Raw genomic sequence first — 18283 nt, forward strand, 5'->3', positions numbered from 1 at the left:
AAGTCAGAATCAGGGTCAGTTTTATTCCTCCACCTTGGTGCCTTAAACATACTTCTGCTATTTATTCTCTTAAATAATACTTTCAGTCCATATAAGGAGTGAGCAAAAGTAGAGGTGGCAAACAGAATGATTAGGAGGTCATATGCATCAGTCCATGGAAGAAGAACTTTTGCTTCCCTAAAGAACCATTTCTGTATATGGCATGTGTGCACAATGGTGTGAAGTAGCTTTGTTCCCATACCATATTCATTCAGGTCATATTCCAGGCTTCATAACTCATAACTTCACTTCAACAGTCAGCAAGATCAGCCTTTTCTAACCTTAGTGGGGTCAATAAGATGTGCTGGTTTGAAAAAAGACCCAAACTCACACTCCTTATCCAATAATAAACTAAAGCAATTAAACAAAGCATTCAGAAATGCAAATAAGATAATCTACTTATAACCAATGGATGTAAACATAACTAATGTAAACATAAACATAAACCAAGTATTATTGTAGATAAATGATGCACAGAGAAAATGTTCTCACCATGGAATTTCTCAGCAATAAACAATTGAATAAACTACCATCAAAAAAGACACTCTGTTATTTCTGAAAATATGAAGTCTGTACCAGAGGTAAGGACTCAAATTGAGACTTGCCTGTATCAAGAGAAAAAAAATAGCTAGTGTTTAAAAAAAAAAAAAGACAAACCCATTATCAATGGTATGACTGCAAGTATCATTCAAATAATCCAGCAGGTGTTCTGCTTTGCTGGAAGAGAAACCTTCAGCCACACTGGCCCTTTCTGGACATTTTTTTTCTTTGTCTTACACTCTTCTGCAATATTCTAATGCATAATTAATGTTTACTTAACTTAACATGTCACAAAAACATTAAATATACTGTGTAATGATGTAATGGTATAATACACTAATACATTGTTTTCCTATATATTAAATTAAGACAAATTATAACAGGAATTCTGCTCTAAAATGCTATGTTTTACATATATTCAGTGCAATTCAACATTATGCCAAACTAAGTTACTACTTAATTACTATACTGATGGGACAAATATGGGACAAAAGGGACAAATCACTGATTCTGCGAATGTCAAGGTCTCATAATTACTTAAACATTACAGTCTGCTTTAGTCATGGGTGTAGGGCCTGTTTTCATATGTATACGTATATTTGTGAAAAAATAACTAATTGTGGCCCTTGGCTTTTCAAGGTCATGTGTAACATTGGTGCAGTGGTTACACTTGGCTTCAGGGGACAGCTTTGTTCTCTCCTTGAGGGATAATTGCAGCTTCCAACGCTCTGCGGTAATAAAACAGTCTGGAGCTCCATCTGTGTGCATGGCATGAGTCCTGGTGGGATCAGGACAGTGCAGATCAACACAAGATCCAACACCCAACAGAGACAATTGAGGGGATTCAGAGTTAACCCCTTCCCAGACTGCACTGCAGTTTGGATAGAGATATTTCGAGAATCTCGGTATGAAGGAGAAACCAGAGAAATATTTCACCACAGTTTGAAACATGCCCTTGTCCACTTGGCCTCACCATTTCCCCTTGTGGGAATTCAACTATCACTTTAAGGGACGTTCAGATATTATAGTTTGCTACATGACTTCTTCCATAACAAGTCACCAATATAATTGAACCCTTTAACACACTAATGTGTATTATTCAGTGACTACAGGGACCTCTGTACAAACTGGTGGGGCTAATACCTGGTAATAGAAGCCCACCAGAGGGCCATAGGCTGTTTAAGGGGTTAAGTTCTCCTTAAAGTAAATAGCAAACCATGACCAAAATGACCAAAGCACAATTCACTATTGTGGAACAATTATAATAGTCAAATATTTACAGCTACTTACATCAGCAGCTTACAACTGCATCGTAAGGCTGTTGGGTAGACGAACAGCTTTTTCTAAAAGCCCACAAAAATGAAGAAATGTATATTTTCCTAAAAAGCAGCTTGGTTATGTAGGTTTGTTGTAAGAGTAGCCGTCACTGCTTCACACGTTTTACACACAACACATGAGCTCTATTGTTTTGCACACATGTTGATCTGGGTTGTGTCGCCTGCTCTAGATGTACATTGCAGTAGGTAGCTTTGTAAAAATGTCATAAAAAAAGCTATTTGTGTGTATTTCAGTGTAGCTGTTTCCACTAATAGTATCTGTCCAGCAGAAACATGTTATGATATAATGGCACTGACCACACATATAACACTTTGCAGTTCCCACTTGTTTTCAGTGGGAGACGTGTTTGCTCACTGTGTGTCTGCACAAGACATCTTTAGTTAAATATGTCTTCAGCAGCTGTTTTTGTGCTGCAAGCTCAGTTGAACTTGAGGCAGTTGTGCAGCCTGCGTTATGACCACCCCCCATACGCCGGGATATCGATAACAGGGTTGTGGGTTCGATTCCCGGGCTTGGCAAGCTGCCACTGTTGGGCCCTTGAGCAAGGCCCTTTACCCTCTCTGCTCCCCGGGCGCTGGAGTTGGCTGCCCACCGCTCTGGGTGTGTGTCTGTACTCACTGCCCCTAACACATGTGTGTGTGTGTGAGTGTGTGTTCACTACCAGATGGGTTAAATGCGGAGGACACATTTCGCTGTACACTGTACAGTGACAAATATGTGCACCTTTACCTTTACCTTTACCCATGCTTGCTGGACACGCAGCTACACTCCGTACCCAAAATATGTTCCTGTGGCTATGCATGTGGAAAGGCAGTTCAAGGAAAGTTCAAGCTGGGATTCATGATAGGCAACATTTAAGCTGTACTCTTGCTATGTATTTACATCACTTTTTTATGGCACTATTCATCATGCACGGTGATTTGTTGTGTTACCACAGTTCTTAACAATGTGTTTATTGCAGAAACTTGTTCTTTAAATGCCGGAAAACAGCAACATAGCAATAGCTACTACAGTTACACAGTCAACAGCGACAAAAAAGACAATGATGCATGATTTTCAGTCTAAACCTGAATCTGAAGTCAGAAAAAGCAATTCAGAAGTGTGTCGGCTAACATCATCACAAAATGGGCTTTTATGCTGTGTTTGCAGTTAAAGGCAAGCTTAAGTATGGACACTTTTTTAGAATATTATTTGTAGTATTTTTTTTTTTTTGTATTTTTTTTTATAATAGAACAGACAGCAATGTCATTTCAACGTGAAGAAGACATGATTGTGAATACAATCATCTGAATACATATGACCAGCATGTTCCTTCTGCTCTTTTGAGCATAGGGTGGCCAGATTTGCCACGAGTTCAAGGCCTTCCCCAAGCTACCTCTGGGGAAGTGCCTGCCTGTGCACTCAAGACGCTTCTTGAAGATCAGCTAATGTGCTGCAACGAAACCATATCCTGCGATTCAGTCTGACAGGATGACTGTGCCCCGTGTGGCTTCTTGCTTTTTACTGTATACTCCTTGACTTACCCAGGGTGACCTGTGTTTGGTTTGATGGTGTGTTACGTAAGGCGATTTGAGTATGCTTGACTTGCTTGGTTGAGATGTTGTGGCTATAATAAACAGACCCTTAAGGAAAGTATGTAGAAGAAAAGACTGGAAACAGAATTTATGTAATGGAAGTTTTTTGTCATAAAAAAGGATTTATCATCTAAAAAGCTGGGAGTTATAGATGTAAATGTATCAACCATGGATTGGTTGATAGGGCAAACGTAAGCTTACATTGCCATTATTGAGCATTTATCTATTTGAATCTGAAACAGCTACAGTTTAAACTAGATATAGTGTATCACTAATGGACCAATACTATAATAAGACAGATACCAATATGTCCATGTTCCTGACTTCAAACCTGTGCCCTCTTCTTGTCCAATCAGCTTGTGCTTAGTGCTAGCAAAAGCTGGCTGGCACTATAAGAGCTCTGCTATAACTCATGTCCACTTCTTTCTAAACAATCATTTCCTGTTTCAGCACTGAGTTTATGCCCAGTCATGGATCATAGTTTATTTTCTGCATGCTGCAAAAACCTTACAGGCACTTGCAACCTCTATTACTTAGAGAACGAAGAGCTTTCTTGTTGATAGAGTGTGCTGAGCAAGGTAAACGTCATGCTTAAGCCAGAGAGATGGGCTCTAACATTTAGAAATGAAAGACAATGAGTAATGCTTGGGCCCCTTAATCTACACATGCATATGAAGTCCATAAGAATATTTGTATTTAGTGAAGTACATGCATGGTTATGCAGATATGTTGATATATCTGCCATATTGCTATATAGAAGTATCATTCTAAAAGCGTCATGAATTCAAATTAGACTTATTGATTAGTTTTGAAGTTTGATTGATAATCGAGGTATACCAAGGCCATAATAATGCCATGTTTAGCATGTGGGGGTGCGATTTAAAAGCAAAAAGGAGGAACTCAGAAATGCACAGTATATATGTGGTCACAAATTACATCAGAGTCAAATGAATGATTGCTTTCACAAATTATGTATTGTAAAAATCTGTACGAAAGAGAAACCTTTGGAAAACGTTTTCTGTTTGTTTCAGATCAGTCTGCCTTCACCTGATGCAGACTTCTAATGATAACCTGACTGATGACTGATATTTACACTTACTAAGCACTTTTTGGGAACATTTATATGTAATTATCTGCTCATTCAATTATCTAATCAGTCATTTGGGTAATAGCAGTGTACTGCATAAAACCATGCAGAGTCCAACAGCTCTCCAGTCCAAGTACTGTCCACCTCAACTGTCAGTATGGGGAATAATGTGATATCAGTGAATTTGAGAGCGGTATGCCATGAACAAAAAAACTGAGCCTGCAGTGCACACGGGCTCACCAAAACTGGCCCGTTGAAGACAGCTGGAGAAAGGTCTGATGAATCTGTATTTTTGCTGAGGTACACATCTGATAGGGCCAGATAGGGCCAGGGGAATGTTTTCTTGGCACACTGTTAATAACAATCATACATAATTTGAATTCAGCTTATATGAGTATTGTTGCAGACCATGTGTATCTTTCAGTGGTCACAATGTATCATCTTCTAATGGCTGCTTCCAGCATGATAATGCACCAGGTCACAATGGAAGAAATAAAAGTTGTGAAAATGAGTTCTCACTTATCGAAAATCAGATAGAACCACTTTGGGATATGGCAGAATGGGAGATTTACAGTATTAAAGTGCTCCTGAAAACCTCTCAATCTCTCAAACCTCTCAGTCTCAAACATTATGTGGAATCCACTAAGAATATAGGCTGAGCAACCAGTCCCAACCCAGTATTCGCATAGTGTTCCTAATGAAGTACAATAATGCAATTATGGCCTGGGATCCATTGCACTAGAGGTCAGTGCAATGATATATCCATCAGTCTGCCCTCACTATAACCCTTTCTAACACACATACCACACACAATTGCTTTGAATGTAGGGCCTCATTAAAACAGATGGGGCCATTCATGTGACCCATGGACCCTCTGATGTCACAGTTGGTTTCTACCAACGTGACAACAGTCCCTAGCATCTCTATTAATGATTACCCATGGAGCTGAGCCAGTCTAGTCAGCCAGCCTTTCTCTACCTCCAATTTACACAGTCTTTACTGACAGCCGCAGTCAGGAGTCCACTGTAATTGACCTTGTTTCTTGCAGTGTAGAGTCACAGACTGAAAGGAATTATTGACAACTGACTGTCACTTCTCTGATCCCTTGGCACCATTATCACTGTGCATTGATTAGCAGTGTGATAAAATGACCCCCATTTAAAAAGGGAGCAATGATAAATAAAACCAAATACACAAATAAAAAAGGACATAAACTACAATCCACATAAAAAAAGCAAAAAAAAATTGAAACAATCCTCACCGAAGTATAAACTATAAACTAAATATGAAAAATATGAAAATATCACAGTAAATACAAATAAACCTTTTTAAATGGTGCATTAGTTTAAGTTCCTACAGTATTATTTAAGGTGGAAGCAAAGAGCATAAATGCAGTACCATTATTAGCTTTTTCAAGCTTCCATAATGCTTTGGGACACAAACGCACAATCCTACATGAGAGTCTACAGCTCTAGGAACGATCTTTGACTGATTGTCTTGTTTCATTTCTGCAAGAAAAAAGGGAAACATTGTTGATCACTATAACTCCAAACATTAAAAATACCTAACTAAGGATTCTCAGCTTGTGCTGAAATTATTTAAAAATACATTGAGAAAAGTATTTTAACAGCAATAATGTGTAATTGTAAAATAATGCTCATTTGCTGTTAATGTTTTATCATTTTTTTTGTATTAATGTAATTAATTTTATGTTTTAATAACTAATGTTCTTCAGTCAGTTGTCAGAAATGGAGAACAGCAGCAACAGCAGTTCTGCGCCTGGTCTGAAGTCCTAGCTCTAATAGTCATTGTTCACCACTAAAGACATACATATAGCTTTTAATGTTTTAATTGACTTGGCACAGTAGCACAATCCTTTTCATACAGTCACCATGGTGACGATCACTTGTCCCCAGTAAAATCCAGTCAAAATCAAGATATTAAATATTTGATGTTGCAAGAGACATCAAGTTCATCTTAGCTACAGCTGTGATGTTAGCCATCATACTCAATCCAAACACTTCAAAATGTGCTTATTACTGTAAACCTGACCCCTGTGTGTGTGTGTGTGTGTGTGTGTGTGTGTGTGTTTTAACAGGACAATGTTGTTATGAATGTTATGTTGTTATGGCACATGCAAATGAGGGAATTAAACGACATCATACAAGTGGTAAAATAAGCATGGAAGTTTAAGAATGAGTACATGTCATCGTGACACTATTTACTACTTATTTAAAGTCATAGTAAATAGTGCTGGGTTGGATCCCAGTCATTTGGCACTGAAACGTAATTGCATGGGGTGTTTTTATATAACAGCTTCACTGTAATTTACAAAAATAAATTGCTACAGATTTTTAAATTTTATTTACTCACACACATTTTTATTGTAATTGCATTCATAGACACATTACCGGCAACTTTACTGCCATTTTTTACATTTTTAATCGAATTTCTTTTCAGTATTGAAAATCTTTATTGCTTATAAGATCTGATGTTCTAGCATCACAAAAATAGAGATATTATAGCAACACTAGCCATTTCTAGCAATCTAGCAGTGGTTAGTGCTGGTATGATGAGGGAAAACAGATGAACATGAAACAACATTCTGAGTATGATCTGCATTGCAATATTTCCTTGTTTGTTTGTTTTGGAAAAAAGTAGCCGTTTAAGCTGACAGTCCCGCTGAACACAGCTAGTACAGAATTCTGTATTCCGAATCATTGCATAACGAGCCAAAGCAGACATTACATAATTCAGTAAAGTGAAAGCATTTGTTGTGCTTGACACAAGCACATCAAGTAAATTGGGGAAGGGAACAGAAGTGGCTCTATCCTGTTTTGTCTTTTTTTTTTTTGCAGTCACCCACACAAACACATAAAGTCCATTAGTGTGCTGCTTGAAGGAGCTGTTGAAAAATGCCAGCGCTAAAACACACAGTTCAGGCCAGTTCACCAACTTTCTATTTTCTGCCCGGCCTCAGCGATAGAGGCATGCTCCCTGGTATTGAATCTGTCAGTGTGTGGTCTCTGCCTAGGAGTTTGCCTTTTGTGAGACTAATTAGCTTGTCTATTGCCTGCTAAATCATGATAGAGCACCCAGCAGCAGAGATTGAAAAAAAGAGAGAAAGAAAGAGAGTGAAAACAGAAAGGCACAACGCAGGACACAGTGTCCGGAATTCAATCAAGCTCTATCACAGAATGCAATTCAACCGAAATACAGCAGTGGAGAGAGCATTCCACCTGAATCTCATTTCTTTTCAATTGCTCCTATATTGAGTTTATTGAGTTTATCCAGACTGATACGTTTTGATTGAATTCCAGTCCATGTCTCTGACTATCAAAAAAAAAAAAAAAAAGATTTCCATTTGGATTTCCAACCCAAAATTAATGGACATTGTAGCCGGAATTCCATAGTCTCCTTATCTCTTTCCTTGGCAGTCTAAGAAGGTGCCCTTTCAATGAGTTGGGAGAGAAAGAAAAAGAAAAAAAAAAGAGCATTTAAAGAAGACGGATGTTTACGCTCACGTGAACAGACAAATGTACTTGAACTTTGGGCAACAGGCTTGAGAAATGATTTTGGCCCATCTCTTACCTCAGGGTGCTCTCAGAACTTAAGCCACTGCTTTGAGCAGAGCGCCATTATAGCACTGGAGATATGCAAGCTTATGCTTGAGACTGCCATAAAAAAATTAGCCTCTGCTTAAGCAGTGAAGTGTTCAGCTCTAAAGGGGAAAACAGATTAAAATCCCATAACATCGTGGAGTGTTTTACTGAAATTGCTTTCAAAAGAAGCTCCATGACCTCAGAGAGCTCGTCGGATGGAGGTGTGGGTGGGGAGGTGTTGTGGGGAACAGAACATGGCAGCAGGTGCATGTTTTACATTCCAAAGCCAGTTGGCCAGATTGGATAGCATTCTTGGCAAGAAACCTAAATACTTTGAGAAAGAAAAACAAGTAAACAATGGATGTATTGCAACATATTTCAAACTTATGGATTCTTGTTGTTTTCCAAGAGATTGTAATGGCTTGTCCGTGCGGCTAATGGAACTCTAGTGTAATAGGAGTCCTGAAATGTCATTTTGCTAGGGCTAGGCTTAAAAAAAGCAACAATGTTCTTTCTTTGGTTTAAATTTTTAAATTTGTAATCATATATTGAGAAAGCCATGCCAATTATTTAATGTGTAGCCCCCTCTAAGAATGTGCATTATTTCCTTATTTAATGAAGTAATAGAATACAAAGAAAAGTACTGCACAGTCACACAAGATTAATATGTTAGTATATTCTGTTAATTCTTTATTATGTTCTTTTATTGCTCTGTCTGTAGCCTATTTTTAAGGCATTTGTCTGCTGTTGCTGAAGATGCCCAGCTCAACATATTGTTCATAAGTGTGTGTGTGTGTGTGTGTGTGTGTGTGTTCATTGCAACGGTTGGGAAACTCGAAGGTTAAAATCCATTTGTGCAAATCGCTGTAAAGTAAATGATCAAACCTCTAAGGCCCTATATTTTGTTTCCTAGACCGCCCCCCTGCGCCAGTAAACGTGTCAGTCATGAACCTAAGAGCGGACTCAGCAACAGTGTCCTGGGAGGTTCCAGAAGGTGATGTCATCATTGGCTTCTCCATCCTACAACAGGTAAGAACTATAACTCACCCTCAGCTGTCTAGGTCCATGGTTTTTATAGACTGTGTTGGGGGAGCCTAAAAGGTTTAAGTCTGGCTTAGAATAAGATACACTTCCCTATTTTTTATTATTATTGTTATTATTATTATTATTATTATTAATTCCAAGTGAAAACAATATTTGATTACCTTGACAAACATATATTATGGGTTATATTATTGTGCTAAGTCTTTGACTAAACTGCAATGCCAGTGAAGATTTGGGTTTAAACTGCTCCGTGAAAATGACCCCAATTTGCAAAACGTTGTTGTAGACACCTGCTCATCCAGTGTTTCTTCTAAGATCAAGAGTAATAACAGGCTGGTTGCCCCACCTATTTGTTGTAATAAGAGTCTTATCTCTTCTGCTTTACGATAGATGCTAGGACACAGCTGTGAGGATCGGCTTGCTTTCTGCCTAAAAGAGCATCAGTGAGGTTAGGTTGAATGATTGACTCTAGATCGAACCCCACTCCAGCTTACCCTAAAGGTATTCTATGGTTCTCCATGGTTCCAGGAAAGGAACACAATCCAACTGTTCCACAGCAGGCTATTACTGAGGGGCTTCAAATCCCTTTCACCAACATTTGGAACTAGGCGTGGTGACTGCTCCAGAGCATCCTGTTCTATTAGCATTTTTTTTTTTTTTGCTATAGAGTTTACACAAGGTGTGTGTGCTCCGTTGAATGCCTGTGTCATCAGTGGGTTCACTTTAAAGAAGCTGAGGGCCATTGTGTTTACTGCAAAGTATTACTTTGCCTAGACTGGAACATCTTATTTTGCAGTTCTCCATAGGTACAGTATTAATCATGTAGTAGTGTATTGCTGTTTGGGATGTTTGTTTATGTCCACAATATGTCCCTTTTCAGACGTGTCTGAATAATAAAATCTATGTGACACTTCTTCTACTTCTAATTGTATTTGTATTTGTGTTTTTTCTTTATTTATTCATCTATTCATGTCCCTGAAATAAGATTTCTGTCTTTGTATTGTTTGGCATTCTTGAATATAAAACTATTTGGTTCTGTCCTGCTAGTTCTTCTAGTGCTTTATTTTAAAGATTAGCATACATACTTACATACCCCCATTATACAAGTGCTATTAATGTCTCTGTACATTACATACAATGCATTTTACATCCAATCAATTACAGATATAGCTGTTCATCATGATATGCAACAGGCTGTCTCTAGCTCTGGTATTAGCTTTGCGAGCTGTGTTCTTGAATCAATGTATTATTCATTACAGAAGAACATAATGAGAGCCTCCATCAAACTCCTCCACACCTACAGGCAGCCCCAGGGGGTGAATATAAACTACTGAAATGGACCCATTTAGAGAACTGTGTATGCACGAATGTGAAGCATTTAGTCGAATGCAGCACTGAAGTGAAAAACCTCCATTGTGTATATACGGGTTAGGCTGTAAAAGGACCTGAGTGTGTAAACATGCAATTAGAGTGCATTAAGCGGAATAAATGCACCTAACTGCCATTTTAAGTTGTAGGAGGTAAAGCATAAAAGCATGCAAGATTTGTTCTAGTCTGAATGCTTTAAAGACAAAATGGGGAGTGATGCCTTAAATGGACAAAAAAAAAACTATACATATTTGAAAGACATGCAAAAATACCATTATACTATTGTTTTTTCTTGGAACCACATTTCCAAGCAACGAATTCTTTTAAGAACCTTTACAGTAAAGGTGTAAAACAGCATTATTTTCTTTGTACAAGCTATAAAAGTGAAAGGGGTGGAGAATTACTGACAATGGGTGGTAATGTAGCTTACCAGACCCAATCTGAGTACATGCAAAACCTTCAGCTAAGCTGACAGGAAGCCTGTATTTGTTTTTCTTTTAACAGAATAAGGTGTTTTGGTTTCTGAATGATTAGAACTGCTAAAAAATGCTGATTAAGATCCACTGTGGTTTCCATTGTTTCAGAGGCAGGATGGCCACATGCAACGATTTATCCGGGAAGTAAACACCACCAGCAGGGCCTGCGTGCTTTGGGACTTGGAAGAGGAGACAGACTACATAGTTCAGGTCCAGTCTATTGGCCTGTATGGAGAAAGCCAAGCCAGCAAGCGTGTTCACTTCAGAACCCTCAAGAAGTCTGACCGCTTCCCCTCCAACAGCTCCAATCAAGGTACTGTCCAATCTAAACTCAGAAAGTTTAGTTTGGTGGTACTGGATTTGTTTGATCAACAAATTGTAATGGATTCCGGGCAGGGGTAGATCCAAAAGGCTGTCGGGGGAAACAGTATCCATGCTTTTAACTTGTGGTGATTTGATTGGCCACCACATTGACCACTCCAGATATATTGGGTTGTTTTTGTATTCCACCCATGATGCTATATTCAGTGTCAACGAATATCAGAACTGTTGAGAGAGCCATACAAGGTGTGATCATTTTAGTGATTAGTATCCTTGTTGTTGTATGATTGGGTTGTCTAAACTGTACATCTCATGACATGAACTGATTAATATTGTTACTCTAATGAACATGTAAACCGCTGCTATACATAATTTAGCCAGTCCTAAACATTATTACTATCTAAAAGCACATGTTGAAATAACTAGTGGAAAAACACTTGGTACCTAGTAATACCATGGAAATAATGAATGAACATTAGATTAATTTGAGTTTGCGCATAAAATATCATGTATTTTTTTTTTTTTTTACTGCTCTGTATTCACTAGCCCTTGCTATTTAAAAAAGTCACTTGTCACTTTGGCAACCACAGTCAAAATGGATTCGTCACTGACTCCTGAATCCTACCTCAAAGGCAACTGATGACACTGGTGTAGTTGCTATGGGCACATTAGTCTAATTTAAGGACTGATTTAGATTGCCGTCTGTTTTAATGCTAGCCTACATGACAACTATAGTTCAAAGAAACTGTAGCAGAAAAAACTCGGTAAACACTGAGAAAAGGCTGTAAGACGTTTGGAATCCAGTAAGTGGATCTCAGGTTTTCAGCCCTGTGAACCTGCACAGTGTCATTGTCTCCTGCTCTAACACAGCTGATTCTACTTACTGGCTAATTATCAACCCCTTCAGGAGCTGAATCAAATGCTCTATTGATCATTACTTCATTCTAAAGCTGCTCTCAAAAGAAGTCATTTGCACTGACTGAATCAATGAATGAAAAATTAAAGTGTTTTAAAATGAATTAGACAGTCTGATGAATTAAAAGTATGTTTTGAGCCATACAACCTGTAATACAACCCACTAGATTTCTAAAACCCAGTTGAATGACCCCATATTTTTGTATTCTAGTGGATGACTCTAGGAATACATACATATACCTATAGAACACTCAATCATCTATAGCATTTTGATGTGTAGAGCTCACACTATGGTAATGTGCAACATGCCTCAGATTGTCAGCCTATCTGCATAGCCCTCTCTCTCTTCCCACTTTTGGGTAATTATTGATGCAGTTATACTCGACCGCAGGTGCATGTCCATTTGTGCTGCAGTTTCTGATCAGTTTTCCATCACTCAGTGGAATACATTTCATATTTGCCTTGTTGCTATGCTGATGAATGAATCTCAATGTGACAGGCTCAGCCAGCTGAATGCATTATAAAGAGCATTTTCTATACTGGCATCTTTTGAGCGGTAGACTTGCATTGCAATGTGGTGCATTCACATTAACACAGAAATAGCAATGCCATTTTTTCAGCACCCAGCACCCAGCACACAACACACACATGTACATTTATACATATATATACCTAATTTGCAATTGGGGTTGAATAATTTAGATTGTAGACCTCCATTGCAAATTAGGTTTCTTAGTACAATGTACAAACTCAGCTGTTTGCAACAAACCAGTCAAACAAAAACACTTTAAATAGCTCAACACAAATAATTCACCCAGTGTTTTTTCCAAATTTTCAACATTTTTAATTACCACTACAGCCTCAGAATTATTGCATCACTTCATGACAAGCGTCTTTAGTACTAATTAGGGTGTAGTTTTGCAGTTATAACCTGCTGCAAATGTGATGCATAGCCAGCCACTAGCTTCTGGAGGCTTACCTGAGGAATCCTAGCCCTGATCTTCGTTGATCTTTGATTGAATCTATCATGCCCTGCTCACATTGCAAATGTCCAGTGCCAAAGGAAGCAAAGCAGCCCAAGAGCATCACAGAGCACCAAGACTCTCTGTGACTTTCTGATATGTGTTTAATACCTCAGCGAATTTAAACAAAAGCAACAACAAAATTCAATATTGGCACCACCATGCTTCACAATATTCTCCCTATTACATGATTTTAAAGTAGTTATTAAAAAAAATAATAATTTTGCCTTAATTTCCAATAAATGTCATGTAACAATCACAAAAACTGAAATAGTTGAAATAGCTAAGAAGTAGAGTTAGCAGCCACACTGCCAATTTGCTGCAGCTTAATTGTTCTGTCTCAACATTTGGGAGAGGTTCAATTCTGTGAGTTCATCTTCAAATTAAATTGGTTGGATATACATAAAGTACTTACAAAAAAGAGATCAACAATTTAATCTTTTAATGCTTGCTGACTCAGGCCTGTATTAAATAAAGCAGCACGCAGAAATGAAATTCCTTTGAGATTGAGGGCTCAGAGTGTCAGTGTGCTTCAATTAAATTCCATTTCTAAAGCTCTTTTATAGACAGGGTCACACTCTCTTTTACTCTCACGGTGTTAAATGCTTTCAGAGCTCTTTAAAGGCAGCTCTCCATAGAGCCATGAGAGTATGCATAAGGCTAATGCTTTAATTCATTCTGGACACTGCAAACTAAGGACAAAAGGCCTAGGTCATATTTCATACTTAACACAAATTGTTTTTCATTTCAGTTTTGGAAAGTACATCCACACAATTTTTTATATAACAGGATCATTTTAAATGTCTTGATATGCTATCTTATATGATAAGATAAAAGTTGTACAGTTGTTGAAAGTTTGAAAGTACCCTGTAAAGGAATGGCGCCCTGTCCTGGGGGTACTTCTGTTTTGCACCCAGTGATTCCAGATAGGCTTCAGACCATGACAAAGACAAGCGGATAAGAAGAAGAGTGAATGAATGGATGAGTTTATGAGATCTATAATCAGAAACAGACAGATACAAAAAAAAAATCTTAGAAAAACTGACCACTGTTTCAGCTTACACCATGATAAGGTTCTTTCAGTGCTTGAGGCTTAGTCGCATATCCCTTTTGTAAACATACAACAGTATTATATGACAGTATACATTTAAAACACTGTTGCAGTGCAGGGTCTGTCAGACTATAAATGTGGATAACACTATCACTATGGTTACAGTTTAATAGCTTTAGATATCAAAACTTTTATGGCCTATATCTCAAACAGAATCATTAAATATTAATGCCTCGTAAAAGGGTGCAACTTTTTTGGTGCTTTTCTTAACTAAAAGAATACGAACCCTGAAATTGATCTAGTCTTTCACATTATCTTCACAAAATTATAATGTTTGGACTGATATGATCTTCATGGTCAGACTTACATTTACTCACACATTCACATTGGTTGTTACATACAACAAAATGAAATACATAATAAATAAAAAATACATTCAAATTGAACACTGAACTTTAAAAGTGTCATTACAAACTTCTATTGCCAGAGAATAGTCTCACCAGTTTGTACAGAAGTCCCTGTAGTTACTGAATAATACACTGTAGTGTGAATAACCTTGGAATGTTAGGGGTAAGTAAGTATTCATTATCTATCAGAACTGTTGCATTTACTCAGAACTGTGTAAAATACTCTAACTTTCTGATATGTGTTTAATACCTCAGTGAATTAAACAAAAGCAAAATTCAATATTGGCATAACCAGATGTATCTGGCAAATATTGTGGCATCCAGCACTAGAGTCAGGGTTATGCCGTCTGTGGCTGGAGGGTAACCTGAGCACCCAGATGTTTTTAACCCAGTTTGGTGTTTTTCCTGCATTATAGTGAAATGTGTGTTGTCTGTTTATTGTTCCTTTAGGTGCAATTGGACTGTTAAGGCATAGACGTGTGGTCAGTTACTGTGTATGTGAAACCTTTAGTAATAGTGCTGTTGCCTCTTGTGCGTGTATAAGCTCAGATCAGTGAATTACAGCTAAACCAATCAATTGCTTCTTGAGTCATATATCTTAACTCAAATGAGCATGAGAATATTTTGTTTCACAACAAAATAACTCCTTGCTCTCATATCAAGCATGCTTTATAGTTTCTTCTTGCTTATCACCAAGTGCCTCACACTATCTGACTGATCTGTGCAGTTTTGATACTGGGTTAATTTTTTTTTTTAGCATAAATCACACAGGTAACTCACTGTCTGAAATGAATTGCCACATTTCTAATTCAGCCCTGAACAATAAGGTTACCTAACCCCAGCCTCCACAATGCTATGACTCAGTAATAAGCACAGTGCGGTAGAATAAAATTTCAAAGGGCCTTCTCAATATAGTGTCACACTAGTCTCTTTTATGTGCGCTACAGGATTTCAAATGATGATGCTTTTCTTCTTTTTTTTTTAAAGCCTTTTGTTGCAGCTCCTGAACCTTCATACAGCTCATTTAAAGAGCACCATTACAGCCAACCCCACTCTTTTAAGATCCATTGATTGGCTCACATTCATAGGCATTTCAATTAGTTCGGGAATCAATAAGGAGGATGCATCCCTAACACAGCATCATCGGTGCTATAAAAATTAGGCACATCACCATTCGGATTTATTAGATTGTACTCGCTATTACTATAACAAAAATAAAAAAGAAATTGCTAGTTGATAGGAAGAAGCTTGTCTCAAAATATAAAGCTCCTCTTTTAATTAATGAAGTTAAAGTGCTTTGAAATAGAACATTTTTGCATTTTCTCATAAAAGCCTAAAAACCTCTTTCCCTCCAGCAAATGGAAAAAGGAATTTGGATCTGCAAATCAATGATTCCTAAATGTACAAATAAAAAACCTTACATCTGTGAGTTGTAGAATTACATTTATTCAGTACAAAATGGTTTGCAGATCCCATTTGTACTATAAGTCTTTTAGAATGGTTGACATGATTGATGTAATGGATAATACTGTAAGCCCTCCTTGCCTGGGCAATCACACACCACACTATACAAATAGGAATCCCTGGGCAAGAGAATACATTTACTTACCTCTTAACATAATTAAATTGTAAGTCTCTCTGTACAATACTGAGCAAAGGTTTTAAATCACCTCCCCATCCCAATTTATCCAGTTTTTACCGATATTTTACCTACATTTGTAGTGTAGGTAAGTAAGTGTAATGTTGTAATTGCAAAGAAAGCCAGAGTTTTGTGACTACAGTTTACTACACTGTCAAGAGAGTCTTGGAAACTGGAGAAAACTGAAGAGGTCTGGTACTGGAAGATCTCTGACAGACTCAAATCCACAACCGCATCAGAAGACAAGTTTCTGAGAGTAAACAGGTTGTGTAAAAGGCTGCTCACATGACAACACCTTGTAACTCAGCTTAAAGCTGGACCAAGTCTCAGTTTCAGCTGTGTAGAGAAGACTTGAAGCTGCAGGTTTGACAGGTGGAGAGTCAGTAAGAAAGTCCTTGTTAGAGGGCAAAATAAAAAACAGGCTTCCCTGAGCTAGTGTACATTATATCTTATATATCAGATGAATATGTTAATGCCATCTGTACTTGACATTGGTACCTATTTCAAATGTCATTTTCTGGAAAGTCATTAGTTGATTTATCACACCTGACATTATTTAAATTATTATTATTATTATTTAAACCTGACATTACTTAGCTTGTTAAATGTTTGATTATCTTACAGTACATCATTTCAACAGGTTCTATTCACTTACCAGTCCATACAGTTTAAACGTGGAGCTTAATTAGTTGTTTTTGATTTGTCACTCCATTACTTAACATTACCCTCACTCACATTGTAAGCATCTAAAGTGTCTGCTAAATGTAAGTATCCATCCATGTAGCTTGGCTTATAAGTTGACATTATAAGGACTTGGACAGCTATAAATATACATCTAAACATGCCTTTGTTGAGAGATACAGAACTGGACAATGGACATGGTAGAGAAATATTACAAGATTTGACACAAATATGGTAACACAGTATATATATATATATATATATATATATATATATATATATATATATATATATATATATATATATATATATATATATTATGACCCACTATCTGAAGTTCACAGATGTAAATGTTCAGGCTTTAAAAGATAATGAGTGGTAAAGCACGCTGCACCCATTAGCAGTCTGACACTCTGTCTGCAGACAGCCTCACCTCTCTGCATGCTTCTGCAGTATTCTGCCATAACAGCAGCTCTTCTGTACAGAGCTGGGCTTGACTCAAGAAGATTCCCCTTAGATACAATTACCAGGATGCTTCAAAGGAATGCAGAAGCCTGCCTTTGGAAATCGTGTCTCCATAAAAGAGGAAGAGTGCCCTCGCTGGTGTAACAAACCATGTAGACCCTTCTGATGAACTACGGCTCCTGTCACCTGATGCAATGTCATGACTGTGCAAATCACTCATGGCGAGCATTCATAGTGCTAGACTCATTTCTATTCTCCCTTGATCCATTTCAAATGCGACAGCAGTTCAGCTTCTTGTTATGGTCCTCATGCAGTCAACACATTTTTGCAATGATGCCAATGTCACTTAAATGTTGTGTTAATGACGGTCATGGCGAATTTGTTTCTGCTTCTGCTCTCCGTTCTTTTGTCTTCACTGAGTCCAGATGTGTGCATGTACGGGAGCATCCCCTCACAGACCGTGGTCTAGTGGAACTAATGAACAGATGCTTGACACTGAATATGTGCCAAAATACAGCAAGGCCGCATTATGTTGTCTGGCATACCCTTGCATCATCTAAACAGGAAAAACGAACTCATCAATTGGCGGAGGAGCATCACCATGCCAACATCCATGGCAAAAGCAAAAGCTAGGCCTCCCCCATACGGAATGGCCTCCTTATCTCAGGAGACAAACAGCACTGAATTTATTTTACTATTTAAAATACTGGAGCA

General features: G+C 37.8%; 1 protein-coding gene across 1 annotated transcript in view; it reads left to right on the forward strand.

Moving 5' to 3' along the window:
* Window positions 1-18283, forward strand: part of fndc4a (fibronectin type III domain containing 4a) — a 28745-nt gene that overhangs the window by 4755 nt on the left and 5707 nt on the right. Inside the window, exons 2-3 of the mRNA XM_072696488.1 lie at window positions 9094-9209; window positions 11177-11381. Coding sequence (XP_072552589.1) covers window positions 9094-9209; window positions 11177-11381 — 321 coding nt within the window. The remainder of the gene's footprint in view (window positions 1-9093; window positions 9210-11176; window positions 11382-18283) is intronic.

This window comes from Salminus brasiliensis, chromosome 1 (assembly GCF_030463535.1).
Source record: "Salminus brasiliensis chromosome 1, fSalBra1.hap2, whole genome shotgun sequence".
NCBI classification, from domain to species: Eukaryota; Metazoa; Chordata; class Actinopteri; order Characiformes; family Bryconidae; genus Salminus; species Salminus brasiliensis.